General features: G+C 34.1%; 3 protein-coding genes across 4 annotated transcripts; 1 reads left to right on the forward strand and 2 right to left on the reverse strand.

Annotated features, from left to right (window-relative positions):
- Nucleotides 1–335: 335 nt before the first annotated feature.
- On the reverse strand, nucleotides 336–4650 carry LOC104114934 (uncharacterized). The gene is made up of 3 exons (XM_009625490.4): nucleotides 4386–4650; nucleotides 1227–1442; nucleotides 336–813 (listed from the first exon to the last, which is right to left on the reverse strand). The coding sequence occupies exons 1-3, from the start codon at nucleotides 4581–4583 to the stop codon at nucleotides 592–594; spliced, it is 636 nt and encodes a 211-aa protein (XP_009623785.1). The 5' UTR covers nucleotides 4584–4650; the 3' UTR covers nucleotides 336–591.
- Nucleotides 4651–7772: 3122 nt separating this feature from the next.
- Nucleotides 7773–12881, forward strand: LOC104114935 (protein TRI1). Of its 2 annotated transcripts, none has more exons than XM_009625491.4 (6): nucleotides 7773–8351; nucleotides 10559–10670; nucleotides 10757–10928; nucleotides 11101–11354; nucleotides 11534–11681; nucleotides 12514–12881. In XM_009625491.4, exons 1-5 carry the CDS (start codon nucleotides 7891–7893, stop codon nucleotides 11648–11650), a joined length of 1116 nt encoding a protein of 371 aa, XP_009623786.1. In that variant the 5' UTR covers nucleotides 7773–7890; the 3' UTR covers nucleotides 11651–11681; nucleotides 12514–12881. The 2 variants fall into 2 exon arrangements, with proteins under 2 accessions (XP_009623786.1, XP_070031529.1); XM_070175428.1 differs by having other exon boundaries at nucleotides 11534–11676; nucleotides 12513–12881.
- On the reverse strand, nucleotides 12773–14881 carry LOC104114936 (uncharacterized). The gene is made up of 5 exons (XM_009625494.4): nucleotides 14464–14881; nucleotides 14100–14211; nucleotides 13927–14008; nucleotides 13281–13332; nucleotides 12773–13175 (listed from the first exon to the last, which is right to left on the reverse strand). The coding sequence occupies exons 1-5, from the start codon at nucleotides 14875–14877 to the stop codon at nucleotides 13023–13025; spliced, it is 813 nt and encodes a 270-aa protein (XP_009623789.2). The 5' UTR covers nucleotides 14878–14881; the 3' UTR covers nucleotides 12773–13022.
- Nucleotides 14882–16954: the final 2073 nt, after the last annotated feature.

Genomic DNA, 16954 nt, shown 5'->3' on the forward strand with positions numbered 1-16954 from the left:
ATTAATTAATTTTTCATTTAATAACCTGCCCTGTCTAGTCTAGCTTGTTCGCACCTCCAGTGTTCCATCAAGTACCTCCTACCTTTTACTAACACGAATACCAATAATCCTACCGACCAAGATTTAGAGTAGATGGAAAGAAAATAACTACAAGTTTTTGTGTCTATTGAAATTTGCAACCTAATCTTCCATGAGTTTCACCTACTTCATGGACCGCGAGGCCATGCCCGGGTGTGGACTAGCTTTGGAATAGGAAAATCAAATGCATAAAGCTCATTTTCTTTCTTTCTTCAGCAGTCCAACACAAAAGATAGTATAGTAATCACATCAAAACATTACAAAATTGTGTATATTTCCATTTTAAATGTTAAGATCAGAATAAGTTGGAGCTGATGATTCAATTTTCACCTAATGCTTAGCCAAAAACTCTCTTTGGATCTCTCATATAAGAAACCAAATCCCCCTTTCATAATCCCCTCGCTGCTTATCAAATCCCCCCTCTCCACACTGAATAAAAAGCTAACCGGAAGAACTAAGTAATAATATCAGAATCTTACAAAAGGAGAAGAGGACTTGCAAGTGAACAAGTGATCAATCGCTTCCCCATTTTCTCGCGACGCTGTCTTTGGCAGAAACATGGGAAGAAACTACCTCTTGAGAAACAGTACCAAAGCTGTCTTGGCTACCTGGATATACCTTTCTCATAATCTGTGATGTTACAAAGGTAAACCCGTTCCTTGCTCCTCGCAGCGTGAACAGTAGAGGGTTGAATACGACAGCAAGTATCACATCTCCTTTTGTAACTATCAAGTACTGCAGTTTTAGAAACAAAGTATTTTGATTAATAAGAGACAAGTGGAAGTGGGGAATAACCATATTAATTGATATCTTATAGCAACAGAAGAGCTCCTACCCCTCTCCTCTGTTGGCTGGGAGCAGAGTTTAAGAAGAAAACAATTTGAAACTTTTGTGGTCTTAAACATGCTATTAGGGGTAGAATGTGAAGTTTAAAGTCAAATTGTTTCTAAATATAGAAAGGTATCATTCTTTTTTTTTTTTGAAGAGGCTAAAAAGGAAAGAGTATCTCGTAAAACAGACCAAGGGGAGTATACAGAAGCTTATGCAACTGATGAATAAGAGACAAGTGGAAGTGGGGAAAACCATATTAATTGAAATCTTAAAGCTACGAAAGAGACTGTTATAAAGAAACTTATACAACTGCTCACCATGACGATAATGCCCAAAATAGCAAGGCTTGCTTGTTGAGCTTCCTGCCAGAAATGGCCGTCGCCAGAGCCACCAAACCATCTACCCCACCAACCACCTCCACCCGAATTGTCTCCTCCACCTGCTTCCTCCCTCCGTTTAATTTCTTTATCCCATTTCTCATACTCACTTTTCTTTCCTCCCAGAGCACTTTCTAACGCTTTTCTAGCCTCCTCCTGTTTATATATGAAAAGACACAACATATACGTAATGACCTAGTAGAAATTGGAAGGCACTTCTAAAAGAAAAAGGAAACATTTGTTTTTTATAGATTTCACATTGAGTCACTTTAATTGAATTTTAAAAACATGAGAAATTATAGCTACATTCCAGAAGTCTTGCTTTGTTCCCAAACATGACTAAACTAAACTTCTACTTCCTCTGATAGCTACCAAAATCAATTAGTAGAAAACTTCACTATATCTCTTGTTTTCACCAAGATATTACAAATAGGAATAACCAAGATTATATTTTCTTTTTCATAAGTCAAAAAAAATTGGCACCAAGGTACATAATCCAATGAGATAATGCCTCCTAAGGTCTGAAGGCGCATGCCCAAGAAATTCAGATAGGTACTGTAAGGTTAAATATGGCTGAAGAAACCTCATAAACATTAGCTCGTGGACTCCTCTTCTGAGGGGATCCAAAAGCCCAGTGCCTGGTTCATTTCAAGTGAAATTTCTGGAGTTTAACTTCAGTACATAAGAGTGCTAATGTGTAACAATCTTCATTAAAGCTAAGATTGCAGTGAGCTAACAATCTGCCACTCCCCATTATAACACACCAATTGGAAAGCTTGGTGAAAATGAAAACTTAGCAAAGAAAAGTCTATCATTATTATGATGCTAACAATAATCTGTATCTCATTTAACTTGCGGAGAGGAAAAAAGGATAACTACATTTAGTTGAAACCAGTTCTACTATTTGCATTCAATTTGAAATTAAAGAAAAGTTATAGACGTTTATTAAGTAGTTATTATGATTCTAGTAGGATACAGAAAGTTGCAACTTAAGATTAACTACATTTTTTTTCAAATCAACACCAGAGTGAAAGTTAACATGTCATTTCTAAGGTCTTATGTGAAGCTTAAATTCTTTTTTGGTGCATTATGCAGCTTAACCCAAGAACTCGAGTGGCATTTCTGACACTTCCCATTTCAAATTGTCTCCTTCACAAATCATCACCACAAATTTTTTTCTTCTGTATCCCAACAAGTCCCCACACTACATGGAAGCCCTAAACCAAGCTAGAGAACTCCTAAAATTTTCTGCTTCTGGTTAACTACGCAAGAAGTTGAGAATAATGAAAATAATTCCGTCTCTTATCTTCCTCCCACCATACAACTACCCATCCAACAACAATGAAAGAAAACACCTTTCTAAATCTTTTCACCATCAGAGTGTGATAATGATCAGCCAAAAGCTTTTAAACCTCCTCTGGCAATTAAGGCTAGTGGATCTCGCTCTTATCATATAATGAACTCGCCAGCCCTGTATAGAAGCAAAAGCTTGAACTGCCACAATGCGGATGGCTGAATATGGATCTATCCCCAATGGCTGCCCTCACTACTTCTTCCACACATTTTTTTTGGGTTAAAATGCTCCGTCTTTACAAAAGACGGAGCTTTTTGAACCCAAAAAAAAAAATGCGTAGAACAAAAAAAAAAACTGTTTTTTATTCAACTCAAATTATAATTATTGTTCCATGTTTCCTAAACTATCAAAAAAACGATCAATTAGCATTTTAAGCTCCTCTTCACTAGTAGGACAAGTAAGAAACTGTTCCAGTAACCTCAACTCCATGAAAAGTCAACACTCTAGGCTTGCAGAGAACACAATGAAGGATGTAAAGAACTAAAGGTCAGGATTCACAAGCATTTGAAACTAATGATCTTTTACCAAAACGTCAAATTCTGCTTTTCCATTTGCTGCATGACTACATGTAATTGCTACACTAACAAAATTCAAGAGCTTTGTCATTTTGTTGGTTGAGTGCCTTCCTATCGTGCTACTCCAGTCCCAAAAGGTTGGAAATAAGAAAGGAATGGAATCAAAATCGTGAACTACCTAGAATGTGGTGGTAACTCTCCTTTGAGAATGATGGAAATACTAAAAGCTATGCTAAAATGGCCAAGTAGAAGCTCAGGAAAGACCAGATGCATTTGGGTTTTTCTGTTTCTTTTTCTTTAACCTGGACAAGGGAATTGTGCTTGGACTGTGAGATACAAAGAGGGGAAAAACAGATGTCGTGGTCCTTTAATATACAAGATATGAATTATGAAATTAAGTGGAGAAATTTGCTCCCAAAATATAGAACTTCATCTGCATTTACTTGTGGTATCCTCTTTTCAGTCAATCAAATCCTGTAGGAGTTTCATATAGGATTTGGAATAGGCACAATTAAATTAGTATGCTATACGGAGATAGGAGAGAGAGACTCTGCGAAATTGGATGCAATACTCATGCAATCGAAACATGCTAGATGTTCTACCTACGGTTCAGAGGTGGATCCAAGATTAGAACTTTATGGGTTAGGGTTAAGAATTATACCACATCCCATCTCATTTACTGGTTCAAAACCTATTATTTGTACTTATTACAGGGTCTAAGCCAAAGATACTAGGTTCAACTGAGCTAGTAGCTTATTCGCTATATTTATCATGTATAAACTCCAGGACACTGAGGTATCAATAAGCACTCGAGCAACATGTGATGAGATTGTTTACACACCAAACAATTTCACTTTCTAGTCCAAGCTCACACAAACCAAGAACTAGTTGAAAACAATTTGTTCACTCACGCAAGTTCAAACATTTGCTCCCTTGTTCCTTTATTGGAGTTAGCAAAAAGTACCCAAGTTGATAGCTTTATCACAATTTATCTCCACTCTAAACACAACCCACAAGTACAAACACTATGATAAATCAGCAGCAATAATAAACCAAAATTAATGCAAAAACATAAAACCCCTTTAATATTCTAGTACCCTTTTTTCTTCTTATCCTCAATTTAATCAGTGGCATATTCAAAATCAAATTAAGTTCAGAACTTCAGATGCCCAATTATTTTCTTTACAATGAAAGCCTAGATTGTGAAACAAAAAGCTTAAACTTTAGTACCTGTTTGCGGTTATCAGAGAAGAGGCAAGAAAATCTGCCATTGCAATTGAGTTTGTGTTGTAGCAAACTGAAACTATTCTCGGCGCTTGAGGAGGGAATAGTGTGAAAAGTTAGCAGAGCCGGCCGCGTCAATGATAAGGTGCGGTGGTGCTGCGTGTGCGTTGGGGTTGGAACGCGTAGGCTCAGCACCTGCGCCATGGATTTTGTGTTTGGCTACTGACGAGTCACGACCGTGCTTTACTTGTTAAATTGGGCAAATGATCCAACCCCGCATCAAATTCAAAAATAGTCTCATTTATAAATATTAATTGAAAAATAATTACAATTTTAAAAGTAATTAAAATTTAATTACTTTTCATATAAAGATAAATTTGAACAAAAATATTATTCAAAATTCGAAAAATATTCTAACATAATATACTGGAGTTTGAATTTTTTACATGTGAACTTAGTGTAGTTCATACACAGGTGTTTCAATCTCCGATATATTATGCTGGAACTTTTCGTGTTGCAGCAAAATAGTAGTTATTTTTCACTAACTTTGCAAACGCTGACTATTTTTTAATTACTAATTCGAAAACTGACTAGCCCGTGCTATTTGGTTCCAACCCTCGCAACTTCTTTTGTCTTTTTGGTTTAAGGGTCTTATATTTGAAATTATTGACATGACTCATTTGAATTCACGTCTCAAAAAGGCTCGTTAAGAGATGAAGTGTTCCCAAGCATTAGTTCCATAAGGTTTTTTGTCAAAACAATAAAAAATTTGTCATGCCTTAACAAAGTAAAATAATTATGAGTTTTATGTACAAGCTATGTGGGAAACTGTTAATCTTGTATACTTAAGTCGCTAAAAGGTAATTATATTTTTATTCATTGTAAATAAAAAAAAAAGAACACACCAACTTAGTCTCTTAAATGACTAATATTTTCACGTACGTTTTGCACGTTCCAAAGTAATGCCATCAGTATTTTCAGGGTCATTTTGTATATGGAATAAAGATAATATTCCATTGATACAATATCCCATAGGGTGAGATGTCCCTTATTTATTGAAGCAGGAAACTAGTACGACATAAAAAATTATAAAAATTCACGTTACCATCAAAGCAGGGGTATTAGCAGGGGCGGCCCAACCCTAAACACTTGCTTTAGGCCCCAAAAATTTAAAGGCCCCAAAATTACTAGTATTCTTTATATATAGTAGTATATTATTTATATAATTATCTTTTATTATTGATAAATTTATTTCTTTATTGTCATATTAATTTTTAATAATTCGATTTCTTCCTCTAATTAATATAACTAAAATAATTTTCTGTCAATCTTATTTTACTTTTTACTTAATTATATTTCTTTATTCATTAGTTGGTCACGTAACTATATCTAATAATCTAACTTATTATTTATTTTTCTTACATAAATTATACTCTCTCCGTCCCAATTTATATGAAAATGTTTGACTGGACATGGATTTTATGAAATAAAGGAAAGCTTTTGAAACTTGTAATCTTAAATAAATCATAAAAATTTTTGGGCTAGAAATCAGCTCAATAATGGTAAAAAGAAAAATCTAAAGTTGAATTGTTACCAAATATAGAAAGGGACTTACTAAAAAAAAAAGGAGTCACTTATGTTTTCTGGATTCTCCCATTTCAGTTGTGATGCAATCAACGTTAAATTCATTTAATTTTCTGTACTTTATAAAATTAAGTTCTCATTTTTTTTAATTATACATCCTCACTTGTCTAATTTTTTTAAAAACGATGTTCATTATATATATATATATATATATATATATATATATATATATATATATATATATATATATATATATATATATATATATATATATATATATATATATATATTATTAGGCCTATTATTAAGATTTTGCTTTAGGCCTCCGATGAGGTTGGGCCGCCCCCGGATATTAGTGGATTGTTTTGGTTCCATTTTACTAAATTCAAATTCAAATAAATTATATTAGTTTGGTCGATTTAACAAAAAAATTATTCTTACAAATTCACAAAAATAGATGGAAAGATTAAAAGCAAAACTGTAAAAAGAACTCCTAGAATAAAGAATAAATTGACAAATGATAGGGTATTAAATGGATATGATTTTATACGGAAAATCTTTTGTCACATTGCCAAGATCGTGAGCTTCTTTAAGTTGTTGACCAGACCCAATCCAATCAAACGGCATGTAGCTGTGACACGCAAACACTCCTATTTTCCTACATTAACCTCACTTTTCCTTGTTAGAACACATGGTCTCGTGGGGTATTTAAGTAAATTAAGAAAAATTGAATAAAAGATAATTCAAAATCTGTTGGGAAAGACAAGACAGTTCCAATTTCAGCCCAACCTCTATTGGCCCCACCACTTTATCTTTATCCTTTCGAAAATCCTTATTTTTCCATTGTTTTAATATCAAGGGTCCCCACTTCTCATAATTTCATTTATACCCTTGCTTCTTCTCGATGCAATCAGTTAAAGAACATAGAGGTCCACCGTAAGAATAATACGGAATAAAGTGTATTAATAATACTATAATTATTAATATTTGAATTACTTTCTTTGTTTCAATTTATGTGAACTTATTTGACTGAATATGGAGTTTAAAAAAAGAGAGAAGACTTTTGAACTTGTGGTGTAGAATGAAGCACATATATTTTGTGTGATTATAAATCATTGCATAAAGGTAAATTGTTTCCAAATAAATAAAGAGGACATTCTTTTTGGCACGGACTAAAAAAGAAATAAGTTTTAGATTGAAACAGAGGGAGTAGTTATTATGAGATTATTTCTTATCTACGATTTATTTTGGTGTATTAAAAATAATATACATACATAATAATATTTATTTACAAAATACCTTCCGCGATTTGGAAAAGATTTTAAAAGGATAATTCTGTCTTTAATTATGCTTATCTATATACTAAAAACTAAAGTATTGCTAATATTATGATTTGATGTATTAGTGTATTAATTATATATATGGTGAAAAAAAACAATTCCATCAAACAAGAAATTAATAATATTAAAGTTAATATATATTTTATTTTTATTAATATATCTTACTAAACGACCCATAATGTAGTATCAAAGATTGTGTTTGAACAATAAGTAGTTTTTTATTATTATGCAAAGATTTCGATTTCGAGTTTGTGATTGAAATTGTCATTTCTAGGAAATACTTTATCCTACAAAACGTTTTGGCATAAATTTAAATTAATCAAGCTCATAGATAATACGAACAGTTGATAGAAAACATAAAATAAATTAAAAAGCAAAATGCAAAAAGGCAATGAACATAACTTTTAATCTAAGCCAAGGGTATTTTCGTCATTAAATGCTTATATAGATAGAGAGAGAGAGAGAGGATAAAAAGGAAGCTTGAAGAGAGAGAAAGAAGAAGAACAGAGATACAGAGAGTAACAGAGAGTGTGAGAGGAAAATAAACGGTTCCGTTAATTTTGCCGTTACTATATGAAAGCCAAACCATGGTGTCGGACCAGGAAATAGCGAGAGGTGTTGAGATTTTGCTCCGTCAGTCGGACCCTAACGCCGTTACGTCGTTAAACGGCGTCGTACAGCAGCTCGGAGCAAAACTTGGACAGGACCTTTCGCACAAGGCGGAGTTTATCAGTGATCAGATCAGTCTTCTCCGATCACAGGTACAGCAGCCGTTACAACATCCGGCGATGATTAAAGACCATTTTGCCCTCCTGAACCACCCACAATTTGCTGCGCAACAGCAATTTTATTCCCATTTTGCCCTTCAACAACAACATCAGCAGCAGCAGCAGCAACAATACCTTTACTTTCAGCAGCAGCAGCAGCACCGGCAACCACCTCTGCAGCCGCAAGTGCAGCAACAAGCTCCGTCGCCGGTGGTTGCGAGAACAGCTGCGGGTTCTGCTCAGCATGCGACGTCAAATGTCGCTTCTGCCCCCAAGGAAAGGTATGATGTAGATAATTTGGACGAGGATAAGTTTGTCTTTTCCTTTCTTAGTTTAATTTTGTCTCTTTGTTATTTCCGTTTTACAATTAAAATAAATATGCATGGAAGAAATGGTTTTGCCTTAAAATTAAACCAAAGACATGCATAAGAGGTTTTCTTTTCTGTATTTTTTGTATTTTTTATTTTTGATATTCTAATGTTTTGAGCTTTTGGGGGGGGGGGGGGTGAGGGGGGAGGTGAAGGATTTGGTGTTGGTGCTGGTGGTTGGGCGAATATAGGTTGAGTAAAAAGCGGTTATGCTTTTTATTTATTTATTTATTTAAAAGATGAACTTTTTTGGTATTATAGTAAGTCATATAGTAATTCCTATGTCAATGATAATAATCAGAGATCTGAAAATATACTATTTTTTTTTCCCCACTATAATGTATAAAGGTTAATGCAGCTCATATAGCTAGTATCTAACTGGGATTTGCAATTTATATACCATCTGTTGTTATATATTGCTTCTTCTTTTTTTGTTTAAATTAATTTGCTAGCTGCTTGTGATAATATTGGACTATGTTCTTATTTCGTTTGATTACTTTAAGTAATCATTTCCTATGCTTATGTCTGCAAAGTTGGTTACTCCCTCCGTTCCAGTTTATGTGAAGCTATTTCCTTTTTGTTCCGTTCCAAAAAGAATGAACTCTTTCTAAATTTGGAAACAATTTTGATGAAACTTACGATTCTACCCTTAATGAGAAGCTTTTATAACTACATAAATACTCTGGCCCCTTTTTGAATTGTTTAGGACCACAAATTCTAAAAGTCTTTCATTTTTTCTTAAATTTCGTGCCCAGTCTTACAGGTTCACATAAATTGGAACGGAGAGAGTACAAATTTGACAGCTAGGAGCACCTATAGGCTGTTACCTGGCCAAGTCAGGATCTTGTTACAATCTGCAAGAGTATATAAAATGTTCGTTGTGTTAGGCAGTGGCGTCGCCGCGTCGCCAAAAATTCCGTTAAGGGCGTTCAAACTTTAAACAAGTTAATAATTTTTTTTGTCGATGAATGTGTATCAAAATTTTTAGATCAAACTATACAACATTTAGCTAAACAAAAAAATAAAACTTTTAATAGAACTATAATTTTATAAATCAATTAAAAGAACAAAAAAATAACATTAGAAATTTTACTAATAAAAGCAAGCATAAAATCAAAGGAAAGAGAGTCGAGAAGATTTTTAGTTTGTAGAGAACTTTTGTTGAATAAATTTTTTTAGAGCTTGACTTTTAAATTATAAAATATATTTAAGAAATAACTTTTGGGTAAAAAGTTTATTTTAAGATTAGTTGTTTATTTCTACACAACTTTTAAGCTTTAAGAGTTATTTTTTTAGGAAAATTTTTACATTGAAAAAGAATCAAATAGACCACATGGTGATCTCCGTTTAGTTTTGGCAAATAAAATGGGCAGAATTTTGAACCCGTGAATAACACGTTACTTTGAACACTCTGTACCGACTACCGATGGACTACTTCACTCAACCATATAAAGTAGTATTTAACTTATATATGCAGTATAATTTTTCGGCGAAGGGTGTCCGCTTGACCACCCTTGGTATAGGGTGGCTACGCCACTGGTTGTAGGTGTTGTTGTTTGGACTAAACTATACTTTGACACAAGTAAAAGTAGAAAGGTAAAGTGGACGAAAAATAAAGAGTTAATTCTATGTTCTAATTGTCACATTTACCTTTCTTAAGTTGGTAGTTAAAACCATTTTATACTGTTTTTACCTTTCTTAAGTTGGTAGTTAAGTTGGTAGTCTGACCTTGTCCTTTCTTTTAATTATCGGGGCCTTCATGAGTGCCGAAACCAATTTCGGTGAGATGATGATGGCTCCTTCGGGCGCATCGGGGAGTTCTTTTTTATTTAAGTCTGTAATGGTCTTTTACTTTAGCATCAACCATATTGGGAAATTCTGAATTGAAACTGTCTTACATCAACTTTGAAGAGGAACACATTGCACGTTATGCCACGAACTTGAGTGTTCTGTGCTTTTAGATGACTTTTGTTTCCTAATCAATGTCTGGTACTTAATAATAAATGATATCTGATTCAGTTAGTAAACACATTTCCCCTACTTGTACGAGTTAAGCCACTTGTTTACGTGGTTAACAATTCAAAGCTTCCTGTATTTGATCCAGTTTGTATTTTGTCCAGTGCTACTTCTGGAACGAAAAGGAGAGGTGGACCAGGTGGTCTAAACAAAGTCTGTGGTGTTTCACCTGAACTTCAGGCCATTGTTGGTCAACCGGCAATGCCCAGGACAGAGGTTTGATTTTCAAATCAATAGAAGCTCCAGATTTTAGTTGGTGGTTGTTATATAGACCATAAACACATCTTTCTTTGCTCGATCAGATTGTGAAACAGCTGTGGGTGTACATCAGAAAACACAACTTACAGGATCCTGGTAACAAACGAAAGATTATCTGCAATGATGCTCTGCGAGCACTCTTTGAAACAGACTGTACCGATATGTTCAAGATGAATAAGCTGCTGGCCAAGCATATTACAGCATTAGATCCTTCAAGTATGTCAAACAAAAAAATGAGTTCTGTTTGTAATATATCTTTCTTTTATTTTCTCACTTCCCAAAAGTATATAGAAAATGACAAAAAGGGAAAAATCGACAAATAGCTTGCTTTAGTTTGAAGGGTTTATAGCTATTTTATTTAAGATGTTCCCCTGTCCAACCCCTGCAGAACAAGCTGAGCAAGCTGATCAAGCTAAAAGATTGAAGGTTGAAGCTGAGCCCATGGCTGCTAAAGTTGAAGCTCATTCTGTAGCTGCTAAGGTTGAAACTCATTCCATGGCTGCTAAGGTTGAACAGCCTGTCTTTTCCACTGTTACGATATCTGATGCGCTCGCCAAATTTTTTGGAAGTGAAGAAAAGGAGATACCCCAAACAGAGGCCTTGAAACGTATTTGGGAGTATATAAAGCTTAACCAACTTGAGGTAGATGTATCTCTATAATCAACCTGTTTTATTTTGGTTATCTCCTCTCAGTTCCTTTCTGGTTTTCTACCTCCTTTCCCTCTGTAATTCCTCACTACTACAAGTGTTTAATATCTCTATACAACATCGTCACATATATCTGAATCTTTGTCACATATTTCTGCTTTTCCATTTCACAGGATCCTGTGAATTCTATGGTGATTATGTGCGATGCAAAGCTTCAGGAGCTCCTAGAATGTGAAAGCATTTCTGCTTCGGAAATACCTCAGATGCTGGCACGTCGTCATTTTGTTTAGCAATGACTATACGTCTACATTACTATGATAGGTAAAGAATGCCACGTTGACCCTTCATAAGCAGAAAGGCTAGTTTACCATTTTGTCCTCGAGGGAGATTGTATCATATCGATAAAGAATTATAAAATAAATAAAATAACTCGTTTCTTTGATATTTACACTGATTTTCCTTATGGCAATTTTCAATTAGCTATGTACTAATAGTTAAAATTTACAATTCTTTTGCAAGAAGCCTAAAAGATAGGGAAGGTTCACAGAGCAGTTCATTTAATTTAAAGGGGTAATTATGTATCTTTTAGGGGGAAACATGTAGTATGGGTGGTGGGAATACTGTTTTTCTGCATTGTACTTGTTCCTGTACCATATTAATAAAAGACTTTACCTATCAAAATAATAATAATAATAATTTAAAGGGGTAATTAATAGAAAATGTACAGTATACTTTCTGAAGGAAACTGAAAGAAATGGTTGGCTGTTTTGTCAAATGCAAGAGCGTTCTTTTCGGTTTACCATTGTTATAACAAACAGTTCATTAGCATTCTCTAGAATATGCTCAAGTCATTTCAGCTCTTGGATATCCCGCAACTGCTTCTCGTTCAAATATATGATTGATGAGACATGAGCCCCTTTTTACTCTCTTTCTGTTTAGTTGTAAGATGAAAAATTTTATGGTCTAGAGAAAATCAAGTGTTCTTAGTGGGGATGACAACATCATTTTGCCTCTAGTAATAATTCTTTAATATGTGTACAAGATTATGTTTGACTTGAATATTTGCCCAGTTGTTGCTTTTCGATGCCCATAAGCATTTGCATTGGACTTCCATCTGATTTGATCCACAACCTCCCGCTGTGTTTTCTTGCAGGTATTTCAGGTCATAGCTGTCTAGTCGTTTGATGATACGCTAATGTTTCCGAAGATGTATCTTGGTTCTTAGGTAATTTTAGTTTGTTAACATAGTTAGACTCATGGTATGTAATTAGAATTCTGGATTGATGTGCTTCTGAGTTTATGGCAGAAGGATGTTTTTGTAATTATGCCATGGCCTTGATCTAGGTACAGTAGCTCCTTTGTTCTTGTAAAATCCTGGCATCCTTAATATTTGACTAGTAGGAACATTAACAGATTCTTAGCTTGTTCAAACACATTGGAATTAAGATGTATATGTCAGGTCTACAATCTACATTGGAGGGTATCTTCTTTGATATAAAATTTCTGTTACTTATTGCTTTATTTGTCGCTGTGAGGAAATGATCTCCTATGACCAGTTACAATTTGAATAGAAAAAAATGACCGTTCGTCGCTTCGTCTGTGGTAATCTTCATAGATGGCAGCAAAAATGCTGCTTCTATTACTACAAATTTTGTTGGTAAATTACATTAAGTTCCTAGAGTTCTTGACCAAGTACAGTATAGCTGCAAATAGTAGAATAATAAACAAGATGCTCATAGCCTGTTTCTTCTTTCCCTTGAAAAGATCTAGAGGATTCATCTTCTGAATTGCTCTCAGAAGGAAGGATGATACTTTCTGATGAATTGAAGAAAATAGAAGGAAAATATATTAGTGCTAGCCAAAATTATAAATCATGTATCTATAATTTTGTTGTCATACTACTAAAATATTACTACTCACCAATCGAACGGGCTCAATTTGAAGGAGTGGGTCCATGAACATCTCCACATTCCTGACATTCAAAGGGAAAAGGAGAATTATCTTAAATAACTTACTCAAGCGCTTAAACTTAAAATAGCGGCGGATGTATAATATATGTATGATTTATATATAATATATGTATAATCATTTATAATTATTGTATAATTTATGTGTATTAGCTGAGAAAGAAACAGTATATTTGACTTGCTATTTATGTCAAAATCCCAAAGGGAAAATCATCATTCGCAATTCAGTTTTTGACAGGTTTATATCCACTTAGTTTTGAGTTTTGAATCGTACCTCACTGACCCTCAAGAATTTCTTGGTTATAAAAGAAAATCATTATTTAGCTTTTAGATAGGTGTATAGACATATATTGTGTTTTTCAACTCAAAGTACTTCCACCAAATATTTGTTCCAACACCTACATAATTTTCTTCAACTGCATTGTTCCATGCTTTTTTGATGACTTGATCCTTTTTTTCTTCCTACTCAATGTTGTTTTGAAACTGAAAATATTTCTGATACGTGTCAGATTCTTCAAAAATAGTACTATATTTTTGAAGGATCTGACACGAATACATAAACATTTTGAAGAGTCTGCACAATATAGTGTCTACTTTACCTTATCATCATCCTGCCCTTGTAATAATGGCATATATAGAAGCCAAAACCTTTTCCAACGGGAAAGTGAGTTTCTTTGCATACTGCAAAAAAGAAAAAAAAAATTAACGAATTTCGAATACCAGATGGTTACAAAACATTTGAGAAAATAAAAGTATACGACAATGGGCGAACCTAGTTCCCAAGCAACTCCAACACTCGTTCCATCATGTATGGTGGGTTTAACGACAAACTCAAAGTGATTCCCCAGTAGCTTTATGATTGAATTGAAGAAATCTATTACTTGCTGCAAATATAGATCATCAAACTTATTATGTATTATTAGTATATTGTTTAAATTATATGCAGTGATAATATAAAAAATACTTATATAATCAGGTCACTAAGATAATTATATATAAGTAAATCTTTTGACAAGAATTAATTGGTAATAAATTTTTATTTTTCTAAAACGCCAAATATTTTGAATCAAAATTAATTTGCCAACACGACTAATATTTGAGACGGGACGAAGTAATAAATAAAAAGTATGGCATACCTCCTTGCCATAGAAAGTTTGTAAAGAGGAGGCAACGTTGCTAATGCATCGACATTCTTCTCCAATTATATCAGATAATTCATTAAGATTTTTATTTCTAAGTGCATTATAAAGTTTTTGTACTGTTTCCACAGCTCTCTGGCCTTCTTCTGGAGTTTCTGAATTATCTGTAGTATTACATTTGACAGGGTATAATAGGCCATTACTTTTGGAGACACAACTCAAAGAATAAAATTGGTTTAAATTAATAAAACTAGAAATATACTTTTGGTCTTGAAGTTTTATGTTTGTATGAGGGTAAAATTTCTTTTTTGGTTGGAGAGAATATTGGGAATTTGTTTCTTGGAAAGTTGTAGGGAAATTTTTATTAGAGAAGGTAGAAGGGAAAGTCATTGAATTCATTTTCAAGAACATGGAATTGCATGAAAATTGGGAAATGATTGTGTATATATTTATAATAAGGATACGACACTTTTGATAACACGTGGTGCACATATAACGAGAATAAAGCATAACATGTTGATGAAGAATTCAAGTATTGCAAGAATGGAATCTCTCGTAGTGCAAAAGCTCTTTCTCTAGATGTTGAGTATCATGGTTTATCTTACCGACAAGAAGAACACACGCAGCTTAATTTTACAAATGAGGTTTAGGGTGAATAGTGAGTATGCAGTCTTACCTCTACCTTGTATAAATGGAAAAATTATTTTTAATACTCTCGACCATGGTTTACTTTGCCTACGGAATAGATATAACTATATAGAACAAGTAATATATAAAGTTGAAAACTCACATTTTCTTATTTTGTTAGAGAAATTTTTTAAAGCATAATCAAAAGTTAATAGGTAAATTCGCACTTTTTTCTTGACGAATTTGAACGCGTTGAGTCCACCTATTTTGCGTTATATCACCGTTAAGGTTAAAAGACAAATACGAAATGATTTGCGAACGTTATAACGAATGGAAAATTTGATCACTTTCAGATAAGATAACGGTAGGCCTGGCAAGTGGGCCGGTCCAGGCCCAGGACCGGCCCAGGACCGCGGGCCAGACGGGCCAAACGGCTAAACGGACCAGGACTGTTTGGTCCGATTTTAGCGGGCCTGGTCCGATCTCGTGGGCCGGTCCTATGATTGGGCCCATCAGGCCCGGGACCGTTTGGCCCGTCAGGGCCCGGGACCGGACCGGGACTGGCCCGGTCCCCTTAGCGAGCCTAGCGGGCCCAACGGCTAATTTTTTTTTTTTTAAAAACGTTGGACTGTAAAAAATAGCCGTTGGGCTGTCAAAAATAACCGTTGGCTATTTATGAAATAGCCATTTAACCCCTCAACTTTGTTTTAATCCCAAACTTTTTATAATTACACTTTTTCCCTATTTTCAACTATAAATACCCCATCATTATTTTATTTTTTCTTACAAAATCATCAATCTATCACAATCTCTCTCTAATTTACTTCTACTATTGCTTACTTTATTGTTACAATTTGTGAAACAATTGTGAAGTTGGTGAATTGAAGTCTTCAACGATAATCAATTTCCAACAAGTTGTTCATCAATTCGGTAAACTCGTTCCAACTCTTAAGTTTTAATATTATAATTTTGTTTGTTTTATTTACTTTGCTTGATTAATTAAGATGGCTTATTCCTTAAACTCAACGTTTAATACTCATGTAAGTGATGATGATTAGCACCTTACAAATGCGGATTGGGCTAATGTTAAAATGCTTGTAGATTTTTTAGAAAAATTTCATATTGTTACAAATGAATTTTCTGGGCAATATTATCCTACTATTTCTAACTGTTTAGTTTATATTGCAGAACTTGTAAATTTGTTTGATCATTTTTCAGATGGTGGAAAAATTTATCAACTTGCTATTGATTCCATGAGAAAAAAGTTTAAAAAATATTTTTTTTTCTATTCCCCCTATTTATGGTATTGCTGCATTGTTAAATCCTACTATGAAATTAGGAGGTCCTCAATTTTGGTATGAAACTGTTTATAATGGTTTAACACTTGAAGATGAGGAGTTGTCTAAACTTTCGAACGCAATAGCCTCAATTAAAATAAATGTTCAAACTATTTATAATGCTTATCAAGTTGCATTAGATCATGCTAGACCAAATGTTCCAACTCCTTCTTCTTCTAGTTCTCAATCATCTAAAAGAACTGCAGGAGTAAGAGCACTTAGTGCTTGGGCAGGGTTCAGGGGTTCTCAAGGTTCTAGTACTAGTGATTTTTCACAACTAAATTTGCTTGAAGTTTATTTGTCACAGGGAATTGAGGAAGTGAATCCCGACGGCTCCTTTAATATATTGGAATGGTGGAAGGACAAAGAAAAACACTTTCCGATTCTTTCAAGGATGACCCTAGATATTTTAACTATTCAAGCTTCAACAGTGGCATCAGAGAGCGCTTTCAGTCAAGCAAGACTTCAACTCGGTGATTATAGAGCGTCTATGAGGGAGAGCTTGGAAAAATCAGTACTTTTCA

The sequence above is a fragment of the Nicotiana tomentosiformis genome, chromosome 5 (assembly GCF_000390325.3).
Source record: "Nicotiana tomentosiformis chromosome 5, ASM39032v3, whole genome shotgun sequence".
Lineage (NCBI taxonomy): Eukaryota > Viridiplantae > Streptophyta > Magnoliopsida > Solanales > Solanaceae > Nicotiana > Nicotiana tomentosiformis.